Source organism: Grus americana, chromosome 2, assembly GCF_028858705.1.
Source record: "Grus americana isolate bGruAme1 chromosome 2, bGruAme1.mat, whole genome shotgun sequence".
Lineage (NCBI taxonomy): Eukaryota > Metazoa > Chordata > Aves > Gruiformes > Gruidae > Grus > Grus americana.
Window position 1 is genome coordinate 145778921 of NC_072853.1, and position 22605 is coordinate 145801525.

At 44.1% G+C, this 22605-nt stretch overlaps 1 protein-coding gene across 4 annotated transcripts in view; it reads right to left on the reverse strand.

Moving 5' to 3' along the window:
• FAM171A1 (family with sequence similarity 171 member A1) overlaps nucleotides 1–5497 on the reverse strand; it is a 92339-nt gene extending 86842 nt beyond the window's left edge. For 3 of the 4 annotated variants that reach the window (XM_054817405.1, XM_054817404.1, XM_054817402.1), the window contains exon 1: nucleotides 4685–5091. In XM_054817405.1, the coding sequence (XP_054673380.1) occupies nucleotides 4685–4778 (94 nt within the window). In that variant the 5' untranslated portion in view covers nucleotides 4779–5091. Of the gene's footprint in view, nucleotides 1–4684; nucleotides 5092–5381 lie in introns of those variants that run through there. The other variant, XM_054817403.1, reaches the window with a different exon arrangement.
• Between the last annotated feature and the right edge of the window lie 17108 nt (nucleotides 5498–22605).

Consider the following 22605-nt stretch of genomic DNA (forward strand, 5'->3'; position numbering starts at 1 on the left):
TAGAGCAATTTAGCTTCTACTCTTAAGCGTCCATTTGTGGTCTCAATAAAATAAATGTTTGCATTTGAAGGTCACTAGCAATTTGCAGCTGATTGAGAAGAGATAGTACGGCAGTGTAAGATGAAAGTGAGAAAGACTTCATTTCTGCATCATCTAAATTTCATCATCATGGCTAAAACTGCAAGCTTGGGATAACTGGCTTAAAAAAAAAAAAGCTAAGAACTTGAGAGTTTCCTCACAGCTGTTACTGTGCTGTCCAGAGAAGAAGACTTTACAAAATGTCCAGCTGAAATGGTTGTGAAATTAGCTTTCACAATGTCAAGTAATGTAATGGCTGTTTGCAGGCAGGCAGGCAATTCCTACCAGCAGCATTCAAGCATCAACCCTCCGGCCCTCCATGCACGCAGAGGGAGAAGATGCTGCGCATTCTGACTAAGCAGCAACAGCTGAACTTTTATTCACCATCATACGAGGAAAAAAAAGTATCTGCCCGATCTCATTCTGGGATTCTGAAGATGGGATATCCTAAGCATATTCATCTACTGGTAGACTAGCCCTTGAACTGGGTGCTATTTTTTACTCAAAAAGTTGTGAATAATAACTACTTCATTTTGAACGACTAATGAAATATGAAGATGTGAATTAAAACTAATACCCACTGCAGCAGATAAAAGTCATACTGGACTTCTGCACTACAACAAAATATTCTAGGATTTCTCTTAAAAGAGTCTCCCCTAGAATCTATGAATGAATCATCCTCATCCTCTACTGCAAAGCAAAGTTTACAGGCGACAAAGAAATTTAACTCCTTCTCAAATTACACTGGCTTTGCTTACATTCTCCCTGGGTTAGTGTTACCTCTTCATGTAACTCTTAAATTCCTATTTGCCAAGGCTCCTTAAGTTTAAAAGGGATCTGTTCATATGAAGAAAACTTCATATGTGTATTTTGTCTGTACTCAGACAAATCACCAATTCCCAAGAGGAATGCAGCTTAAGGGTGGGTTTGGTTTTTTGTTTTAATTAAAATTTCTACACGTTCATTTCAGCATTCAAACCAATTTAAGTTCTGGAATACCTGATAGAACAATTAAAAAACACACAAACAAAAAACCCCCACCAGAATAACTCAAAACCATAATTTAATCCTCATCTGAAACACCCGTCAGTTTTTAAGTATTTGAGAGAGGTTAAAGAGGTAAAGCCTTACCAAAATCCTGAGGTGTACCTTCATAGACTTCCAACAACCTGTCCTGGTTTTGGCTGGGATAGAGTTAATTTTCTTCCTAGTAGCAGGTATAGTGCTGTGTTTTGGATTTAGGATGAGAATAACGTTGATAACACACTGATGTTTTAGTTGTTGCCAAGCAGTGCTTACACTGACTTTCCAGCTTCTCATGCCCTGGCAGCGAGAAAGCTGGGGGTGCACAAGAAGCTGGGAGGGGGCACAGCCAGGACAGTTGACCCAAACTGGCCAAAGGGATATTCCATACTGTAAGATGTCATGCTCAATGTATAAGCGGGGGGAGCTGGCCAGGCAGGGGATCGCTGCTTGGGGATGGGCTGGGCATTGGTCAGTGGGTGGTAAGCAATTGCATTGTGCATCACCTGTTTTGTATATTTTATCATTATTTTCTCTTACTTTTCTGTCCTATTAAACTCTCTTTATCTCAACCCGCAAATTTTACTTTTTATCCCCGATTCTCTCCCCCATCCCACTGGAGGGGTAGGGGGAGGACTGAGCAAACAGCTATGCCATGTTTAGCTGCCTGCCCGGTTAAACTGCAACACAACCTTACTGCTGGGGGTCTAAACATCAACACTGACAAAAATTAACAACTCATCTGTGTGGATTTTACCATACTAAAGAAAGTAAGTTACTGAAACTTAGAGGGTACCTCTGTGACCTTCAGAGGCCACAACAGATCTGCATAATGAATCAAATAAGGTAACAGCTTGCCAAAGTCATCCAGTTTTCTAAATAGGGTGCTAAACGCAGAGCTTAATTACCAGTACTTTCCATATTCATGAATTATGTAATCAGTCTGGCCGAGCAGAATTTGAAGCTGGGACTGTCTGAACATACGGCTGAGAACAGTGAAAGGGAGAAATGCTCGATGATCCCTTCCTTAACCAGAACGCTGACTACAAATCCCACCTTCAAATAGCTCCAAATCCAAGACCTATTTATTTGGTCTGTTAACACAGGCACGGAACATCTTAACTGAGTCTCATCTAATCTGTCCCACCACAAGCAGGGCTCTTCGCCCTAGTCTCTTGTAACCCTTCCACTAATAAATACTGCAGCTGAAGCAATTACTTTCTGATGGCATCCTCTGGCTTCCTCACCTCCACCTTTATTCCAGTCTCTTCCCAGCCACAAGGGAAAAGGCAGTCATCTGCAAACACTACTGAACTTTGGCAATGGCCCTTCACCTGTAGCTACAACTATCACCACGATGTTAAAAGGGGAGGAGAGAAAAACAGTTGGTTTAGGTTTTACAACCACTTAGCACTTACCATGCTCAGTGTACAAACAAGGAACATGCCTGGTACTAAAACTCTTTTCCCCAGAAGATGTTCACATCTGATGATTAAGAACTTATTCAAGGTTATAAGCTGGCATCACATAAACTTGCAAAAAAAGACTCATGGTAAGTAGCTGGTAACTAGTGAGCAGAATACATTTCAATACAAGATTAGGTCTACATATCCACTTACCAATGTACATGTCCAAAGAGTAAAGACCAGGCTCGTAACTAGGCTTTGGAAAATGACGCTATTATGAAAACTCAGATGTTCTTAGACAGAAGATAAAATTAGACCATTCTATTTAAATAGAAATGTTCTCTGCTCACTGACTTAGGTGCTATTACTTAAATAATCAGCTATCAGGCTTGATGCGGATGTAACAGCTATAGAGACAAGTCTTTCCACATACCATGAATTGAGTTTGACAATAGAAGATGAGATCGACAGGGCAGTTGAAAGGCACTAATTTTGCCAATACTTCACCACTTTGATCACATATACGAAAGAGCTTTTCCATATGATACAGAGATTACAATAGATTTTGATATTACTTTGGTATCTGAAGTGCTAGCTTCAAGGGTTGAACATAGTTCTGGTTTTCTGGAACACTTATCAATAAATTCAGAATAGTTCTGAGTTTGCTGGCCTTTGAATTACAATTTAGTACTTCTTATTCCAGAATCGGTGCTGTTTTGTCCTTAAAAAACCCCAAGATTTTGACATTACATTTGATGTCAGATTGCCTAGTGTGGTAGGTTTTGCTACAAAATACCAATATCCTTTGAATACTCTGTATGAGAGCACAGGCCCACCTACATCTTACTTAGTATATCGCAAATACAACCACAAAAGAGAGTTCAGAAAGGTTACTTTTAATGTTTTCCTTCTTGTGGCAAGCATCGCTGATTCTTACCAACACGTGAGACAGGAAAGCTTAGAGGAAACAGGACATAAGCATGCTCTTCGTACAGTGTACTTCCCCGGGAAGGATGCTGCCAGCCCATTGCCACGAAGGCTAAGCCAGTGCACGATCTCTTATCCCAGATGACATGTTTAGCCACTTGACAACACACACCACAAGGCTAACGTTGACATTGGGGAGGACACATTTCCTCCTAGCACATTTCATATCCTTAGGTTGACAAGTTTTCTGCTTCCTCACATAGCTGTAGTCCTGGCATGCGTGATGCTGCTGCGGGATCCCTGTTGGAGCCAGGCGGGAGGCTGATGGAAGGGCTGCCCTCCTGCCACCAAACGCAAGGCTGAGGGCAAGTGGGGCACAGGGGAGCCGCCGAGGTTTACACGGGGTGAGGGCTGGAGGGCAGGTGCACCTCGCTGCCGAGGGGACCCTCACCACAGCACCTGTGAGGATCACAGCACGGTAGCCCACAGCAGGACCCTGGCCCGGCCCAGGAGCTGCCCCAGGTGCTGGGGGAGCCGCCGCGGACTCCCGGGGGGCTCTGGCACTGCCCCGCTACGGCTTCTGCTCCCGCCTGGGCGAGGGTGGAGAGGGAGGACGACCCTGCCCGGCCGGGAAAGTGTCTCTCCCCGGCTGCTGAGGGGCGCAGCGGCCGCCCGGCACCGTGACAGGCCCCCGCCCGAGCGGCGGGCAGCCCACCGCGCCGAACAAAAGGCCCAGCCGAGGCCCGGAAACGTCCCGGGGCCGCGGGCCGAGCCGTGCCGCCAGCCCGAACCCGCAGTCCGGCGGCCCCGCACGGCCGGGGGCAGGGCCTGCGGCCGCCGGTGCCCCTCACCGCCGCGTCGGGCCCTGCAGCAGGCACGGCGGGGAGGGGGGGAGAACCGGCGGAGAAGGACGCAATGCAACAGCTCCGGCGGCGCCGAGGGAGGGAGGGGGCAGCACAATGAGGCCAGCAGCAGCCCCTGCCCCCTCCGTTAACAAAAGCTCCCCAGCCGCGGGGCTGCCTTCACCACCGCGGGCCTGGGGAGGGGGTCTGCAGCGGGCGGCGCCCTCACTGCGCCCCGCAGCCGGCGGGCGGTGGGAGCCGGGAGAGGTCTCGCACCGCGGCCCCCCCCGCCGCCCAACCCCCGGCCCGGCCTCCCCAAGTTTGCCGCCGCCCGCACAATGCAGCCCCCCGCCGCCCCGGGGGCCACCGCACAAAGCGGGCCAGTCCCGCCGCCCTTCCCGCACCGACCTTGAGCCGCCTCGGGCGCCCCTAAGGTTTTGGTCACCGCCTTCCACACGTTGCAGCCCAGCAGGCAGAGGAGAAGCGCCGCCGACCTGCTCATTTCCACCCGCCGCCGCCAGCCGCCGCCAGGGAGGGAATCGCCGCCGGAGCCGCTGCCCGGAGGAGGAGGAGAAAGAGCCGCATCAGGGGCTGGCCCGCTCCGCGCCTCCCTCCATGTTGCCGTGTGCTGCCCCTCCTGCTTTCTCCGCCTGCTGCATTGTCGTCCCGCCGCTGCGCCCCGGCCTCCGCGTCCCGCGCTGTCCCCCCGGGCGGGCGGAGGCGGGGGGAAGGAGAGGCTGGAGTGCTCCGCGGCCCCGCTGCCTGTCTGCGTTTATTTTTTAAATTTTTTTCCCCCGTTAATTTTTCCCCGGTCTCCCGGCAGGGGCAGCCAGGCTCCGCCGCCCGCTCCTTTAACCCTTTGCGGCACCCCCTGCCCCGCGCGGCGGGCTCGGCGGGACAGCGCCCCCTGCCGGCCGCGCCCAGCCCTGCCCTCCCGGCCCGCCGCGGGGCGAGGGGCCGCGGCTCCCCGGGGAGCAGCGGGGCCTGCTGGGCGGCCTCGCCGAGCCTCGTCGCCCCGCAAGACCGGCTGCCGCCCGGGGGCAGGCGCGTACCCCGGCGGGCAGCCCGACGCCCCCCTCTCCCCGCCAGGTGCTGCCGCGCTTACCTGCCGCGGGGGGCCGGGTCCCGCCCGGCCGCGCCCGCCGCCCTGTCTCTGTCTCTCTGTCAACGGCTGCAAAATGGCCTCCTTGGTGGTACTGTCCCCCGCCGCGGCGGCTCGCTCGCCTTCAGCCGCAGCCCAGCGGGAGGGACGGGGGGGGAAGACGGACGTGGTGCTTATAATGGTACGGCTGAGACGTGTGGAGTCACGGGGCCCCCCGCGGCCGAGCCGCCGCTCCCGTGCTCGGCCCCTCAGCCTGGTCCCCTGCTGCTGGTGGTGTATTTAAAGGAGGGGGTTAAGAAAAAAAAAAAAAGACCAAAGAACAACAGAAAATGCATCATTCTACTGTTTTTTATACAAAATTGTTTCAAAAATGCAGACCGCACAAGAAAGGCAAACTTTGGGGTTGAAATGCCAGCATTGAAGGCTGAGGTCAGCTCGCAGGGCCCGGGTGGCAGCGTGGCAGCCTCCCGCTGCTGCACCGGACAGGCCACGACAGAAGCAGCACTGTGGAAATTATAGCAAGGGCAGGGACAGTCTCCCTGGGGGCCTTCTCACTGGTATATTTTGCACCGTCCATAAGAGCATCTCTTGGTGTACTTTTCTCCAGGCCAGTGGAGACTGAATACAAGGCCACAGCACTCATTCCTCCCTTCCCGGGCTCTGCTGAGCATTATGCTTCCTAGGGGAGGGAGAACAGGCGCTCCTCATGTTTCCTCCAGCGCAGAGATTGCTGCTACAGACAGCTATTATGGCAAGTCTTTACACAGCTGTGCAAAGCAAAGCCTCTGCCCCACCGGCTCACCGATTTCCCACGATCTACTCCCAAACACTGCCAATGCTTCAGTTTGCCTGTAAGACTGAAGTTGTATACCTACCAGTTTAATCTTTCACAGAGGTGTCTTAAAGGTTCAGGTTTTATTTGTAATGTCTATTTTAAAATAAAATCTGCCATAAAAATGCAATGCATTATGCATTTATTTTTAGAAAGCAATTCAGTTGTTTACTTTGTCACTTCAGTGTTTGACCAGAGTAGCTATACCACAAGCTACAGGTTGTTCCTTTTATGAATTTTATTAAATTCTTGTGTTCCAGAAGTGTTAAAAATTATTTTCTGGTTCCTTTTCAGAGACACTCCAATTGATTACAACATATTTCACTCTGGTTTTACCATTAAGTTGTTCAAATGTATTTTCTGAGAGTTGATAAATATGGTGTAGACACTGCAACTTTATCTTTTTATCCTGAGAATTTGGAGGATTTATTTGTAAAGCTCAGTCCTGTAAGAAAAGTAGGTACAAAAAGGCTATTCAGTTCACAGAGGAGACCAAATGAGCAAGTAGAGATCATCTGATCCTGTTTATCACAAAACAAAGATTTCAATATTGTAAACTCATGTCACGCCTAAACAGTTATCCTGTACCAAGCCCAGTGGATTTACAACAAAATGAATCACAGTTTAGGGGCTGTTAGTGACTGTGAGGCAACTGCTTCCTAAAGAGAGAAGGTTGGCCACGTGGTAAGTAATCACACATTATATAGCATCTTTTTTGAGATCCCATTTCCCTTTCTCTGGATGTCCATGGATCTAAATTAGCATAAATAAGATGAGCTCATAGCTAGAAACTTATATAAAACCTATTTCTGTCCATAAGGAAAGCTAGTGCAGTTTGTTACAAAGAGGAATATGCATTTTCCTGAATATAGGTGTATTACTTTCACAGAAAACGGATACCACAGTCCTTGCAACATCAGTGAATAACACATAATGATTGGGGCTGGAAAAGAAATGAGATACTGCACTGAGAAATGGGATATTGCACTGAATTTTGTCTAGAATTTACATTTAGGAAAGCAGAAAGCCATTTACACAGGCCCTACCCTTAATCCTCTTTTAGAAGATTTTGCTTTATCACTAATAAACAAACGATCTGTTTCAAGGCTCAGTTTTGGCTGCCTGTGCTCACTTGACCCATTATGCAATGGATTTACAGTTCAAGCAAAGGATGTTTCTAATTCATACTAGAAGCTACAGGCATATGAAAGGGTAACTTTTCATCGTTGTCTTCTTCCTTCAAAGGAGAACACTACTTGGAGCTGCTCACTGTAGCGCCTTCCCCTCTCCTGTAGCTGTGCGTTGGGAACTACCACAACTCATTGGGATTACAGACTGCTTTGGCCTTCCTGTGTTGTTTTGTTACCTAACTTGAGTAAGCTACCTTAAAGTTATGAAATTCAACTTTATTAGGTTGATGGACTCATAGCTTTTGGGTTTTATTTAGCCTGGGAAATAAATATAGCTCACCTACATGGATTCCATGACTAAGAGATGTCATCATATGACATCTACCACTTCATAAAAGCTGATGAAGAAAGGATAAAAGTTTTTCCAGAAGTGGTTATTCACAAAACTCTTATTTTCAAATTATGTATAAGTTAATATCTAGATCTTGTTATTACAATATTCCACCTAACAGTAACATGGCAGAGGATGAAAAGAAACCCCGTATTTTTTTCATCACATTCCCATAAACATTTTGACCTACCAAAGTGAGATGCGATTACCTGATCCTAAATAGGCTATGCAGGTTTTGAAAACACAACCTATATATAATACCACATACTCTCTACATGAGCTCTCTTTATATCAGCCCAGCTATACTTGTAGACTACACTGGGCACACGGGGCTTGTCTCCTTCCTGAATAAGCTAAATTTATATATATATATAATTATATGGTAGCACTCTCATAGATGCACCCATTCATGTCATGAAACTGAGCTATTCCTCCAAATAGCTTCTCTTGAAATGATCTTTTCTCCCTTGCTTCAGTGAGCACTGAAGTATCTAACACTGACATATTGGTAATGCCATTGATTCCTGCATGAACACTCCCTGTGACACATGGGACAGTTCATGTCTTAGAGTTCAATTCAAATCCTCTTCGAACTTAAGCACACATCAGTTACACTCCAGTCCCATTTTCATGCCTTGTTTGCTGATACCCATTGGCTTAGACACCTTTAAAGAAAAAAAGGAGCCAATTTCCTGCAGCTTGAGTAAACACCACAGGAAAGATGCCAGTAAGTAACATTAATACAATAGTATGACCTAAGTCAGGCTCAACTGAGAGCTCAGCTCTAATGCTGGTCATACCTGAGCCAGCAGCATGCCCTTGCAGCAAAGAAGGTGAATGGTATCCTTCGCTGCATCAGACAAAGTATTGCCAGCAGGTCGAGGGGGGTGATCCTGCCCCTCTGCTCAGCACTGGTGGGGTCACACCTGCAGTGCTGTGTCCAGTTCTGGGCTCCCCAGTAAAAGACAGACATGGAGAGAGTCCAACAAAGGGCCACGAAGCCGATCAGAGGGCTGGAGCACCTCTCCTATGAGGACAGGCTGAGAGAGTTGGGGTTGTTCAGCCTGGAGAAAAGAAGGCTCTGGGGAGGTCTAATTGCAGCTTACCAGTACCTGAAGGGAGCCTACAGGAAAGCTGGTGAGGGACTGTTTATGAGGGAGTGTAGTGACAGGACAAAGGGTAATGGGTTTAAGCTGAAGGAGGGTCGATTTAGATTAGATGTTAGAAAGAAATTCTTTACTGTTAGAGTGGTGAGGCACTGGAACAGGCTGCCCAGAGAGGTTGTGGATGCCCCATCCCTGGAAGTGTTTAAGGCCAGGTTGGATGAGGCTTTAGGCAACCTGGTCTAGTGGAGGGTGTCCCTGCCCATGGCAGAGGGGTTGGAACTAGATGATCTTTGAGGTCCCTTCCAACCCAAACCATTCTATGATTCTATGATCTTATCAATGTCTATAAAAACCTGATGGGAGGATGCAAAGAGGACAGAGCCAGGCTCTTCTCAGTGGTGCCCAGTGACAGGACCAAAGGCAATAGACACAAAGAGAAACACAGGATGTTCCCTCCAAACACCAGGAAACACCGTTCCACTGTGAGGGTGACTGAGCGCTGCCACAGGCTGCCCAGGGAGGTTGTGGAGTCTCCATCCATGGAAATACTCCAAACCCATCTGGACACGATCCTGGGCAACCGGCTCTAGGCGGCCCTGCTTGAGCAGGGGGGTTGGACCAGATGACCCCCAGAGATGCCTGCCAACCTCAACCCTTCTGTGATTTCTATTCAGAAAGAATACTTGAGCCCTAGCACTCTAGGTGCAGTGGGAACTAGGTGGCTGGACCTATTCCTACCCCAAGGTGGGAAAGGAAATTTTTCCTTTCTACAGCATTTCTTATTTGTCCAGCCATGCTGAGACTACACATTGTACATTTTTACATTGTACAAACAATGTAAATTACATTTTAAATTGTGCAAACAAACAAATTTCCAAATAGTTGACTATTCAAGTCATGCATACTAATATATTTACAACATGATTAGCTATTAATGAGGCTCTCTGTACCCAATCATTAGTAGATAGACATGTCCAAAGAGTGCCTTGAAGAGTACATGGCTTACTTTGAGGTTAGGCTTATAGTTAAAATTTTCAGTTTTCTATGATCAGTAGTTTCACAGACACTCTTGAATGGTATGCTGAATGTGCTTAAGCAAAAATTTGGGCTAATTAGTTCTTTTCTATTCTCTCTCACAACTTCTAGTACAGTTTTTTTCTTGTGGTATTATTTCCATGTACACTAATGTAAATTATGAAAGCAGTGCTCAGACAGCCAATGACAAATCTATAATGGATTAACAGTTAAATATTTTCTATATAGCAAATGAATGTAGTGAATCAAGAGATGCAAAAATTTTTAACAAAGACACATCTCTAGCAAGCTGTTATCTAGACTTTCTGGTTGGTAGTATCGGTCTGTGCATTTGAGAATGGCTTTGAAGCACTTTTATCATTTCTAGCAGAGTCCTTGTTTACCAGTGCACAAGTTACTTTTTACATATGGAAGATCACACAAAACTAAATCTAAAAAAAAAAAAAAATAAATACGTGAATGTCAGAGTACAAAGGCCTGAATATTATTTTGCAATGCTCCTGGTAAGCTGAGCCAGCTACTGATTATGTGGTATTCAACATTTCACATGAAAACTATAGAAGCTATTTAGCTTTTCAAAGATAAAAGCAAAATTTTATAGCCAGGACAACAATAACTTCCTATCCTTACCAGAAATCTAGCGGTGTTTGAGTACAACTGTTGTTTTAGTTGTAGCCATGCTGAGTGTGGATACCAAAACATAATGCTGTCTTTGGCATAAATCTCTTTTACCCTGAAGATCTCAGATCATTTCAATATTGACATACATATGCTGTGCTATTAATATGAAAGTCAGCTAGTGCCTATACATGTTCATAAAGTAAAGAAATGTTTGCCTAAGCAAGACCTAAGTACTTGTTTACATAGGCAAGTCAGTGTGGAACAGTTACGTGTGAAATACATCCCTGTACCTGACTGCACACTAAATCCCTTGCTAGACAACTGGATCTGGACCAGCTCAAGGCTTCAATAAATATTAGAGCCAAAAATAGGTTTCTGTTTTACATAAAGTAATATTTATCTTGTGGGAGCTACCAGAATAGGACTAGGCTGAGATTAAAAAAAGATCTGTAAGCTTTGCTTAAAGGTTGCAGAGGAGAGGTGAGTAGGGAGTCTTGAACTCAAAATGAGGGTTTCAGGAGGCTGGGCTCCAACAGCTGAGAAAGGACTGGGAGACAGCAGTAGATCTGAGGCAGGTATGAAAGGATGACCGAGGAGTCAGTGGGCTTTGGGACAAGGAAGGAAGGATGAAGGGCGGGCTGCATGGAAGGTCTGTGGAACTTTTGGGAGCTATGGGAGATATCAGCATCTCTGAACTTGTGCTGCTACCCCCAGCATGATCTGCTCAGAAGATGAGCAGATTCCTGCTGTGTTCCTTCCCAGACATCATCTCCCTCTTAGCACAAAGCAACCTCTGCTCCTGCCGAGGGAGACGACACATGAAGGTGAAGAGTAGGCTCATGGCCGAGAGCAACAGAAGGGGAGAGTGGCACCAGGGAAGCAAGCGAGTAGTGACCACTGCTACCAGCGGATTGCAGACTCCCCTTCAAAGTGGCTGCTGTCCCTCCCACCCTGGCCCTTCCCTTAGCAGAAACAACAGCAAGCCTGGCCTTGTGCATAGCTACAAAAACCAAAGTCCACTTCTGGGAGCAGTGAGCTCTGCTTAACCTCGTTGGCACGTGAGCTGTGAAGAAACATCTGTCCCTTACTGGGGTGAATGGTAGCTCCCGTAGATTGCTGCCTGCATCAAAAACCAGTTTTCTCTGTCAACACTGCCTCCTTAGAATAGCTGATGCACAGTGTTTGTATCTCCCTGAAGACTGGAACAACTAGCTGAATGATACTCAATCTGTCTTGGAAAAAGAAAAGGTCTGAACTGACCCCAAGGACTCTAAGGAGTCAAGGGCAGAGGTTTTAAAAAAAAAAAAAAAAAAAAAAAAAAGCTCCACATACTGCTGTTCACCATTTCCCAGGGGGGAAAATGCAAGTTCAGAAATACTATACAATAACATATCACTTTTTTGAAGCAACCCGTACTTCTGCTGCAAAAACATTTGGTGGAAGCATATAATGAAAAAGCTTCCAGACATTAGTTTGCCGGTCCAACGTAGAAATGCCAGTCCTGGTACCTAGATATTTCCCATTGATAATACATGTCTTGGCAAGCCAGGCATGGATACTTCAGTTTGCAGCCACTGAGTAAGGGCAGAATATATTTGAGTGTGCAGCAGCTGGAAGTCTCTCTGTAAAACATGGGGGGACACTAACATCCATATGTGGGGATACGATCAAATCATTATTTTATAAACTAAGAAGTTTTATAAGAGCAGATGACAGACCAGAGAGGGTATATAGCTTTGTGGACAGCTTACTAACAACAAACAAGTTGAGAACCCACTAGCACCAGGCTGGAGGGATTTCATTTAATTGAAAGACAAAACATTACGATAATCCAAAATTAGAACACTGACAAACAAATCAAGGTCTCAGGATATGACCACAGATGCTCTAAAACAGAGCTGTAGTTTTGATTCTTTTTACCTCTGCCAGTTCCTTCTCCAGTTCTCATACAAACATACAAAACTTTAGTCTTGCTTAATGCTGAGAGGCTCAGCATGTCCTGGTCTGAAGATTCAGTTCTTGCACTCCTGAAAACATAGCACCATGTATCAAGTACACTATGTATAATGCATCAAGTGCCCACACACACACACACAATTGTTTTCCTTTCTATTTACTGCATTAATTTCAGATTTTCAGTATCAGTAATCCTAAATGTCCAATTAAAAACCAGACATCTCACCTCCTCCCATCCCCAAATGGAATTATTTAGCACATTTTGTGACTGACAAGGGGTTTTTTTTAATCTCTAGGGTAATTATGTTTTCCATCTTTTTCCTGCATTTCTGAAAGCTGAATTTAAAACAAACAACAAATATCTAAGAGTCCCAGATGAGTCTGAGAGCTAAGGATTTAGTAAGAACACTAACATAACAAAATTCTCAATAAAATGGGAAAAGGTGACAACATTCATACTACGGATTGTTATAAGGTTAACACAGACTATAATTAAGAGGAAGTTGTTATTCAGCTCAAAAATCCTTCTTTTCCCTTTTTTGTTATTTATGGCTCCATTTAACTGAAGAGATGACTCTATCATTCGGATATGAGCTAGAAGAACTTAAAACTTTCTCCAGAGGTGGCTTGATTTAAACTCTACTGGACACTACTTACGTGATTGAACTGCCACAAAGCTCTTACAATACAACAAAAAATATGTCAGATTTAAATAAGCAAAACTATTTTTGTGCTAGAGCAAAGGATGGCAAAAGCATACCAGCAAAACAGAAGCTTTCTAAAGCATCATTTTGGTGTAATGCCTCATTAAAACCACTGTCTTCCCTAAAGCTCTTAACGACTAAATTTAAGAGCCTCCACTCTCTATTTAATCACCGTGATGAGATATCCTCAAAGCAGTTTAGATCTGAGTTCCTCACCATGGAGTCACACGGTTGCTCTCAGTTGTCTCCTCCATGCCACGGCAGCAGTACAGCTCTTCTGGAAGTTGATGGAGATGTGAACACCCAGGCGGCACAGCTCTATTTGAAGAGTTTGTCAGTGCCTGTGCTTCCCTGTGCCTCCTTATGACAGTTCCTTTGAGTCAGCAAAAAGAAAATGCCAGAGAGTCTTGCTTAATGGCCTTGAGCTGTCATTAGAAGTTCTGTACAGATTTTAGTCTTTTGAAAAAAAAAAAAAAGAAAAAAAAGAAACCACTTTATAAATCAATACCAAACTGGCAAACATTGTTCCCAGAAGCCATAATCTTAGCAAGATTTTTAAAACTGAATTTCACTAAAGATTGCCAGTCAATTGTGTCTTTCCATGGCTCCCCTTCCTCCCTCTGCCTGTCACCTCTGCTCTCGGACCTCCTCTCACCCAGGACACTTGACTTATTCTCATGGTTTCAGCTACTGCCTACATTACCAAAATCTCATTTAGCTTTCTACTCCAAATTTTTCTTACTTCAGCTTTTTAGTTTCAAGCACATCAGTTTTACAATTGGAAATTATAACCTTCTCAAAACCCTTGTCCTTTCTTTTACCATTTCAAATCTGCTTACTGTTCCCTCTCACCCATACTTCTAAACACCACTTTCATTTTTTCTTTCTCTTTCTTTCTATCTGTTTTATCCCATACATTCATCTCAGTATATCTTTCTAAACTTTGCTTTATGCTAAACATGCCTACTGCCACAGTTTTGTTAAGCAGTTTTACCTAATCTTGATTACTACAAGTCCCTCCCCATCCACTCCCACCTTCCTCTTTCCTTCTTTAATCCAAACTGAGGAATGGTTTTGACTGATCAGAATTCACCCCTTGTCTTTGTTGTTAATACACCTGCTGACTCAAACAGACAATGCTGCATTTATTGCTTCTTCATAAGAACTGGATATTTACCATTTTTAAAGATAAAGAGTTTTGGTTTTGGTTTTGTTTTTTTTCCCCCAAATGCAATTATGCAGCAGCTTAAAATAATTCACAGTTCTTTGGTAATTTACAAGGACACAGAATTACACTGTAATCCTGGAACCTCTGTAAAGTATAACTTTCCAGGCTCTATCTAAGCTTGAATTTTAAAATGTTTCAGGTATTCATTTCACCATATTATGCCACCAGTCCTTACGGGAAATAATTTTTGGTTTTTTTTTTTTTAATTTTATCTACCTAGTTAAAACCAAAATATCAAGGCAATTACTGATAGAATTTTTCTCAAGTCACTGGTCTGCTGCATCTGATCACCACACACATCCCATCACGGCTTAGTAATCTCTTAGACAGCTACAGCTGTGCCAGCAAATGCAACTAGTTTCTTAGCTCCCAAGGGCCCAGCTTTGAATTAGGTGGTGCTAAACAGTGTCCCTCCCACCACAATTAACGTGATGCACATTGCAACATTTGGGGTTTTTTTCCTTCTGTCACTAAACTCAAGCTCATTGTTGTCTTCAAGCTCAGAGAGTTTGCTACCAAGCTGTGACATATAAGTATTAAATTCTACAATATTAGTATGTGGAAACTGCTTGGGTTTTCACACGTATTTATGCTTCTAAATGGTTCTGATGTTTTACTTGTTATTATTCTGAGTCTTATGATTTCCAGAGCTCATTGTCTCAGGAAGTATCTTGGTGTACTCATGCCTTTTCCTTGTCCTGCCATCTCCCAGTTTTTTGGAAACAACTAAAAGCCAAACCCATCATCCTTAAGATTTTGCAACCTTTACACGTGGAAGTAAAGACAGTCACAGTCCTGCTGTTTTCAGGTTGCCCCAAAGACCCTGAGTGCGCCCATTCTCTGTGCATAGCAGAGAGGGAGGAAGCAGTGGAAATGAGAGAGTATGTGAAGCAAAGTGTCAAAGGTGCATCTGGCAGGGAAGGAAGGAAGGAAGGAAGGAAGGAAGGAAGGAAGGAAGGAAGGAAGGAAGGAAGGAAGGAAGGAAGGAAGGCAGGCAATGTCAGAAACCTGTTAGAGGAAGGAACGTGACCAAAGGACTGATGAACAATAGGTGTGGTTTTGTCTGCTAGGGGAAGAAGAGATGACAATGTTCTCTATGCCAAAGTTTAGGAGAGAATTAACTTAGTCCCTGCTGCAGTGAAAAGGAGATAGCAGCTCTTTCACCATGTATTTAAAATACAAATGATAGAATTGAAATGAAGGGGGTTCACCTGAAGACTAAAAAAAATTAAAGGCAATGCATTATTATATTTAAATACTCTTCCTTTTTTTGTGGTCTGATGCTTTTCTTTTCTGAGTGCACTGAGACTGAACATTTTATGTAACCTAGATTCAGCCAAGAAGTTAATTACCATACTGCCAAATATTTATACACTTGTGCCAGGACTTTTTCATGTCAGGTTTTGCATATCTTCCCTTGTATTTCCCTGTATACTTATTAGAAATGCACAGAACTCTGTCTGCACTGTTCTCTCCTTTTCATTTTATCCCTATAGTTGTCCAGAGTATGTAGATATGGCTGAATAGTCTGTTCATTTGAACTGCGATACTTCTCACTGTAAGTTTGCATTATACTTGATATACAGTAGATCATATTGACTGAAGCACAAATACAGAACCCGTCACTGACTGCTAATTAAACCTGACATCTGTGCTGTTGATTACAAATGTACCAGAATTGAACATTTACTGAAATTTTTATTAAATGACATTAAAAAGATAGGAGAGCAGTTATTGTCTCAGTTGCTATCTGAGAATCAGCTCTTCCCATTCTTTTGGAGGACTGTCTGTTTGAAACAGATGCCGCCACAGACTTCCAAGGGAGGGGAGCATGAATGAGAGAAGGAACATCTGCAGGTGGTTTTGCCTGAATTACTCATCGTCTGGAAAAGACAGAGCTTAAGTAGTGTGCAAGAAAAACACAGTGAAATGCACAATACTGAAATGATGGGCAGGACCATATTATTTGTCTCGCAAGTGAGTAAGACCAGGCATTGTAATTCATTATAAATATAACTGGCTAGGAGGGTCTGATTTCATGATTACTTAGGAACACATTGAGGCTTCTCAAGAGGCACAAGCCTCAGGAGATGGGGGCTGAAGCGTTGTGAAATTGCTTTTGTGTCTGGCATTCTGAACCCTTTGAAGACTGATGTGGGCAGGACTGGCTCTCCGAAAGGCAAAGTGGATAGTTGCTTATCGGAACAGACTCCTGGGAGCCACAAACCATTGCTGTCACTGAAGCAGGGATCGGCTGCTTCTAGGAAAGGCAGCAAACTTCTGGCTTTCACAGGCCCTTGTCCTTAGCTGTGCACACAGCCTCTGCCTGATCTGTTGGTGTTTCCCACCGTGGTGATATACCATATGCCTGTTCTGGTTAGGGATTACACATTTTAATCTTACACCAAACCTTTACTGCTTCCTGAGGAACATTCACAACCCCTCACTGAGCACTCCTACACCCCATGCTGCTCCAGGAACAGTCCTCCAGCTGTAAAGGAAAAAAAAAAAAAAGAACTGTTATTATCAGCCCCTACATCCAACACAGAGAAAAACTACTGAAGGCAAGACAGTTTGTGGCCATATGTTGGGAAGACAGGGTAGAGAAAAATAAGAAATCTAAAAATCTTTTTTTTTTCCCCCAGGAGGGAGGAAACTTATGGGACTGGTGAGCATGGGATTGTGGAATAATGTCCACAGATAGAAAGGAGCCAGGCTATCCTCACAGAGCAAGGCTCAAGGACAAAAGGACTACTCAGCTTCTCTTACAACCTCCCCTACACTGCAAAAAACCAATATGGGAGACAGGAACTGGGAAAATATATTGAGCTCACTTATTGCCAGAGATGGTACTGCATCAGAGTACAGAATCAGTATGCCACAAAAACTGAGATACAGGCCGTTTCTGCTTTCAACTGAAAACATTATGCCAACTAAAGGACATCCATTGAAATGTGTTTTCCAGAGCACGATGAATGTAACTTTTCTGGGGAAACTCAGAAAATGAGATGTGAACTCATTACATGTATCTTATGATGCTGTGATTTTATCTATGCTGTGATTTTATCTAGCTTGAGAAAATGAAGATAAAAATGAGTGGGTTTGGCTCAAGGAAAAGAGACAAGCCCAAACCTGGATCACACAATTGCAGAGAGTGAGAGGTGCTGTGGGAGCCCTGTATTTGGCCTGGCTGCAGCGACATTTCAGCTTGAGAGTGACTCAGACTATTCCCGAAAGCTGTGCTGTCCAAATGTGCACTGAATTTGTCTGCCTCTGTTTCAGACTGACCTAGTGCATGCCAGCCTGGTTTTGAGATGTGCTGGTTTTGGGTTGAAGGACTTCAGTTCCTCTGACTGTCAGGCATGGTGTTCTTCGGAATGTTTAGACACACAATTGCCATTAAAATTAAGGGCTCAGGGTTGTCATAGCCTACATAAACACTACTGAAATGTTGACTGTTCAAAATTGGAACTCTTCAAATGTTAGGCTTAATCATGTACATATGCACATGCATGTGGATACACAAACTATTGAAAATGGAAATCCAGCAGTACCAACATGGAAGTTGTACAATTCAAGCATGCTTTTCTTGTGTTTCCCCTCCATGAAAAGCATTTGTTTATGTGTTTGCAACGCCACTGTGGAATACTGGCCTTTTCAATCTTTATGTATATATTGTTAATATGTGTGGTTGCGCTGGCTTTGGCTGGGATAGAGTTAATTTTCATAGCAGCTGGTATGAGGCTATGTTTTGGATTTGTGCTGGAAACAGTGTTGATAATACAGAGATGTTTTAGTTCTTGCTGAGCAGTGCTTACACAGAGCCAAGGCCTTTGCTGCTCCTCACACCACCCCACCAGCCAGTGGGCTGGGGGTGCACAAGGAGTTGGGACGGAAGACAGCTGGGACGGCTGACCCCAGCTGACCACAGGGATATTCCATACCATATAACATCATGCTCAGCATATAAAGCTGAGGGAAGAAGGAGGAAGGGGCATACGTTCAGAGCGATGGCATTTGTCTTCCTGAGTAACCATTATGTGTGATGGAGCCCTGTTTTCCTGGAGACAGCTGAACACCTGCCTGCCCATGGGAAGTGATGAATGAATTCCTTGTTTTGCTTTGCTTGTGTGTGCGGCTTTTGCTTTACCTATTAAACTGTCTTTATCTCAACCCACAAGTTTTCTCACTTTTACTCTTCCGATTCTCTCCCCGACCCTGCCAGGGGTAAGTGAGTGAGCGGCTGCGTGGTGCTTGGCTGTCAGCTGGGGTAAAACCATTACAGTGGTATATCAAGACACATAAATACATATATGTATGCATAGAAATGTATCTGTGCATGCCACTGGTAGGCCTGTATATATAAAAGTATTAGCAGAGTAAAAGGTTGTCATTCCTTGTTCACCTTAGAGTCTGTGGAGTTAGTATCGTTCTTTAAAAATGGCTGTACTGTGTATAGGCATGCAAACATTACGCATTCAGCAAAAACATCTTGACAAACCAAAAGCACATTGGTAAAATCTTACAGCTCATGTTCTTACTTTCCAGTCGCTAAGGTGTGCTTCAGGATAGAGTCATGACATTAGAGGTAAAGCATGGCAGTGACTGGAGTCCAGGCTAATAAACCCTGCTGGGATAATTAGCGTGACCTCCCTGCTATTGCCTTTGAGAGACATTAAACCGAGGGAGAGCACAAGGAGGAAAACAGAAGTGGAAAGGACCAGACAAAGATGAAGTCTAGGGACTCGGAAAGCGGAGAAGGTGGCTGCAGGGAGTTCTGGCTACAAAACTGTTGGTAACAATGGATTCATATTCTGTAACATGATCTAATGGTCCCAGCTGGCCTTAACCGTGATGGAAAGGCTTTGTTTAAGAACTATAAAAAACTTAATTTTTCCTAAGCTATGAGTGTAATCTAGGAAGAGAGAGAATTTGCCTGATCTGAATTATGTGGTCTTTGTTCGCATTGTATTCCTTACTGAATCTGGGGAACAATATGAGAGCCCTCCTGTGGCCAGCTGAACAGCTGTAAATTCCCTTGGTTGCAGTCAAAGACAAGACAGTCCACTAGGTAATGTGCCTGCTTTCTTGTTCAATGGGAGTAAGTTGTTATTATCACATTATTTATTGTGTCTACAGCAACAGAGGTGCGCATGGCACTCTCAACAGTAAATCAAAGGTGACTGGCCTCAAACACCTATCATCTAAGTTAGTGCACAGACACAGCAAAGTGAAACACAGAGGCAACACTTGTACAGAACATAACGCCATATTATCTATCACTGTAAGTTGGCACAACTCCATCAACACAGACAAAAGCAGATAAGTGGATTGAAGAGGTAACCATATGGAGCACTTTAACAAAAGGCAGCAGACCTAAAGTGGGAAGGATGGCTCTAAGCTCTGTCTGTGTTTTCATACACAATGCACAGACATTTATACCAACAGGGAGAAGAGGTGAAATTCTGTGCTCCAACTGCATATTTGCGACAGATCCCTTTGCAGAGGTGCAGGTACTGTGCAAACTACCCAGCAGGATTCTTGTTTATAGTCTCCCACTTCTACACAACTTTGACTCTACCAGAATAATCCTCATTCACATCGACTTGGTTTACAGCAGTATCAGACCTAAAGGATTCAATAGCATCAGAAAAGCTGAGAGATCACACTTTCAACATCAGTAACCTTTTCAGTAAAAATTTTCCATTTGCTACAGATGCAGACAAAAATTCTTTGCAGCCTCTTAAAAAAGGGAATAGCTGGTCTAAGTACGTAGAGACCTTGAAAGGTTAGAACAACTGATATTATAAAGAATATGAAACAAAATAATCCTTTCTAAGCTAAGAAATTTTATATCCATTTAGTCCTGTCATAACTATGAAAATGCCTTGCCATGAAATAATTTTTCATTTATATAGTCAAACTCAAGAAGAGATACCGAGAAGCAAACGACAGCTTAGCTCCTCCTAACAAATGTGCTCTGAGCTTAGCATGAAGAACAAAGTGTGTGTCCTATGCAATGTAATGCATTACTTTACTGAGCTCTTTAAATGGGTGTAGATAGCTGAATACGTTGGAAGAGTTGCCAAAGATCCTTTACACAATATTTCTGATGATTTTCATTAGCATGAGTAAAAATGCAGCAAGAGAAAGAAGTTTTTCTCCCTGTACTCGGCACTGGTGGGGCTGCACCTTGAGTACTGTGTTCAGTTTTGGGGCCCTCACTACAAGAAAGACATTGAGGTCCTGGAGCGTGTCCAATGAGCAATGAAGCTGGTGAAGGACTGTCGTGGTTTAACCTCAGCCAGTAACTAAGCACCACGTAGCCGCTTGCTCACCCCTCTCCCACAAGGGGATGGGGAGGAGAATGGAAATAAAACACCTTGCGGGTTGAAATAGAGACAGTTTAATAAAAAAAGGAAGAGAATAATAATAATAATAGTAATAACAATAATACAAGTGATGCACAAATGCAATTGCTCACCACATACAAAAGAAAAAAAACCCAATCTGATGCCCAGTCTGTTTCTGAGCAGCGAATTTGCCTCCTGGCTAGCTTCCTCAGTTATATACAGAGCATGACGTTACATGGTATAGAACATCCCTTTGGCCAGTCTGGGCCAGCTGTCCTGGCTGTGCTCTTCCAGCTTCTTGTGCACCTGGGAGGGCGTGAGAAGCTGAAAAGTCCTTGACTTAGTGTAGACACTACAAATACCTAGCAACAACTAAAACCATCAGTGCATTATCAACATTATTCTCATACTGAATCCAAAACACAGCACTACACCCGCTACTAGGAAGAAAATTAACTTTATCCCAGCTGAAACCAGGACAAGTGTCTAGAGCACAAGTCTTATGAGCAGTGGCTGAGGGAACTGGGGCTGTTTAGCCTGGAGAAAAGGAGGCTGAGGGGAGTATTGCTCTCTACAACTACCTGAAAGGAGGTTGTGGTGAGGTGGGTGTTGGTCTCTTCTCCCAAGTAACAAGCGATAAGACAAGAGGAAATGGCCTCAAGTTGTGCCAGGGGAGGTATAACTTGGATATTAGGAGAAATTTCTTCACTGAAAGGGTTATCAGTCATTGGAACAGGCTGCCCAGGGAAGTGGTTGAGTCACCATCCCTGAAGGCATTTAAAAGATGCTTAGATGTGGTGCTGAGGGACATGGTTTAGTGGTGGAGTTGGAAGTGTTAGGTTTATGGTTGGACTCAACAATCTTAAAGGTCTTTTCCAACCAAAATGACTCTATGATTCTATGATTTGTAAGTGAAAACAAAATGCTGTTTGAATAATCTCTATCTGTAGTTTTCCTAGCAATAGCTCAACATTATCCAAAAAAGCTAAATAGTTACTCCCTGAAATTTTTCAGTTTCATGATTCTTCTAGACTCTTGCATTTAGTTGTCTTTGCCATTCTTTTCATGCATATGCCACATGACAAACTGGCTCAGCACAAGAAGTTTAATGTGTGAATTTAAACCTCTGCAAATCCAAATCGGTCTCAGTGGGGGCCTCTGTTGGTAATACAGCCAGTTGATCAGTAGATGGTGGTGGTGCACTGTCACCTGATGTGGTTGGCTAAGGACACTACCTAGCTGTTAAACCATTTTTATTTTAGAGCAGACCAGTAACAGTCTTTGAGATGATTGGAGTTTTAATATATCAGAACATTAAGAAATGAGAAATGCTACATATCTGCATCTTTTGAATAATGGAAAAGTTGTACTTACTGGTTGGGTGGGGTTTTTTTTCCCTAGAGTTTCAGGAAGCTTCTAAACTTCCTTTTATGGCATCCTGTATTTTTATTCTGTGGGAAGAGAGTCCTTTAGCTTTTGCTGTTTCCATATACAAATTGAAAGGAAAAAAACAATGTGAAATATTATAAAGAGTAGGAAGATACCTAATGCAATTGTCAAACTCCAGAAATCCTGCTGACACGGTTATTTGCCACTTCCTCTCCCACACTGACTGTCACAGTGGCATCTATCTGGAGATGAAGGGAGAGAAGGAGCAGGTTTCAGCCTCCTCCTCCCAGGCAGGCAGTATGGAGAGGAGGAGCACTGGGGACATCCTTCACCTGTTTAATAGCAGCTGGTTCATGTATGGGATTCTGGCATGCCTTTATCTCAGAGGCTTGATCTGTTTTTACTGCTGCAAGTATTTCAGAGCTTCCTCATAGGGATCTATATAGCATTATGTATCTGGAGCCAGTACATTTGTCATGATG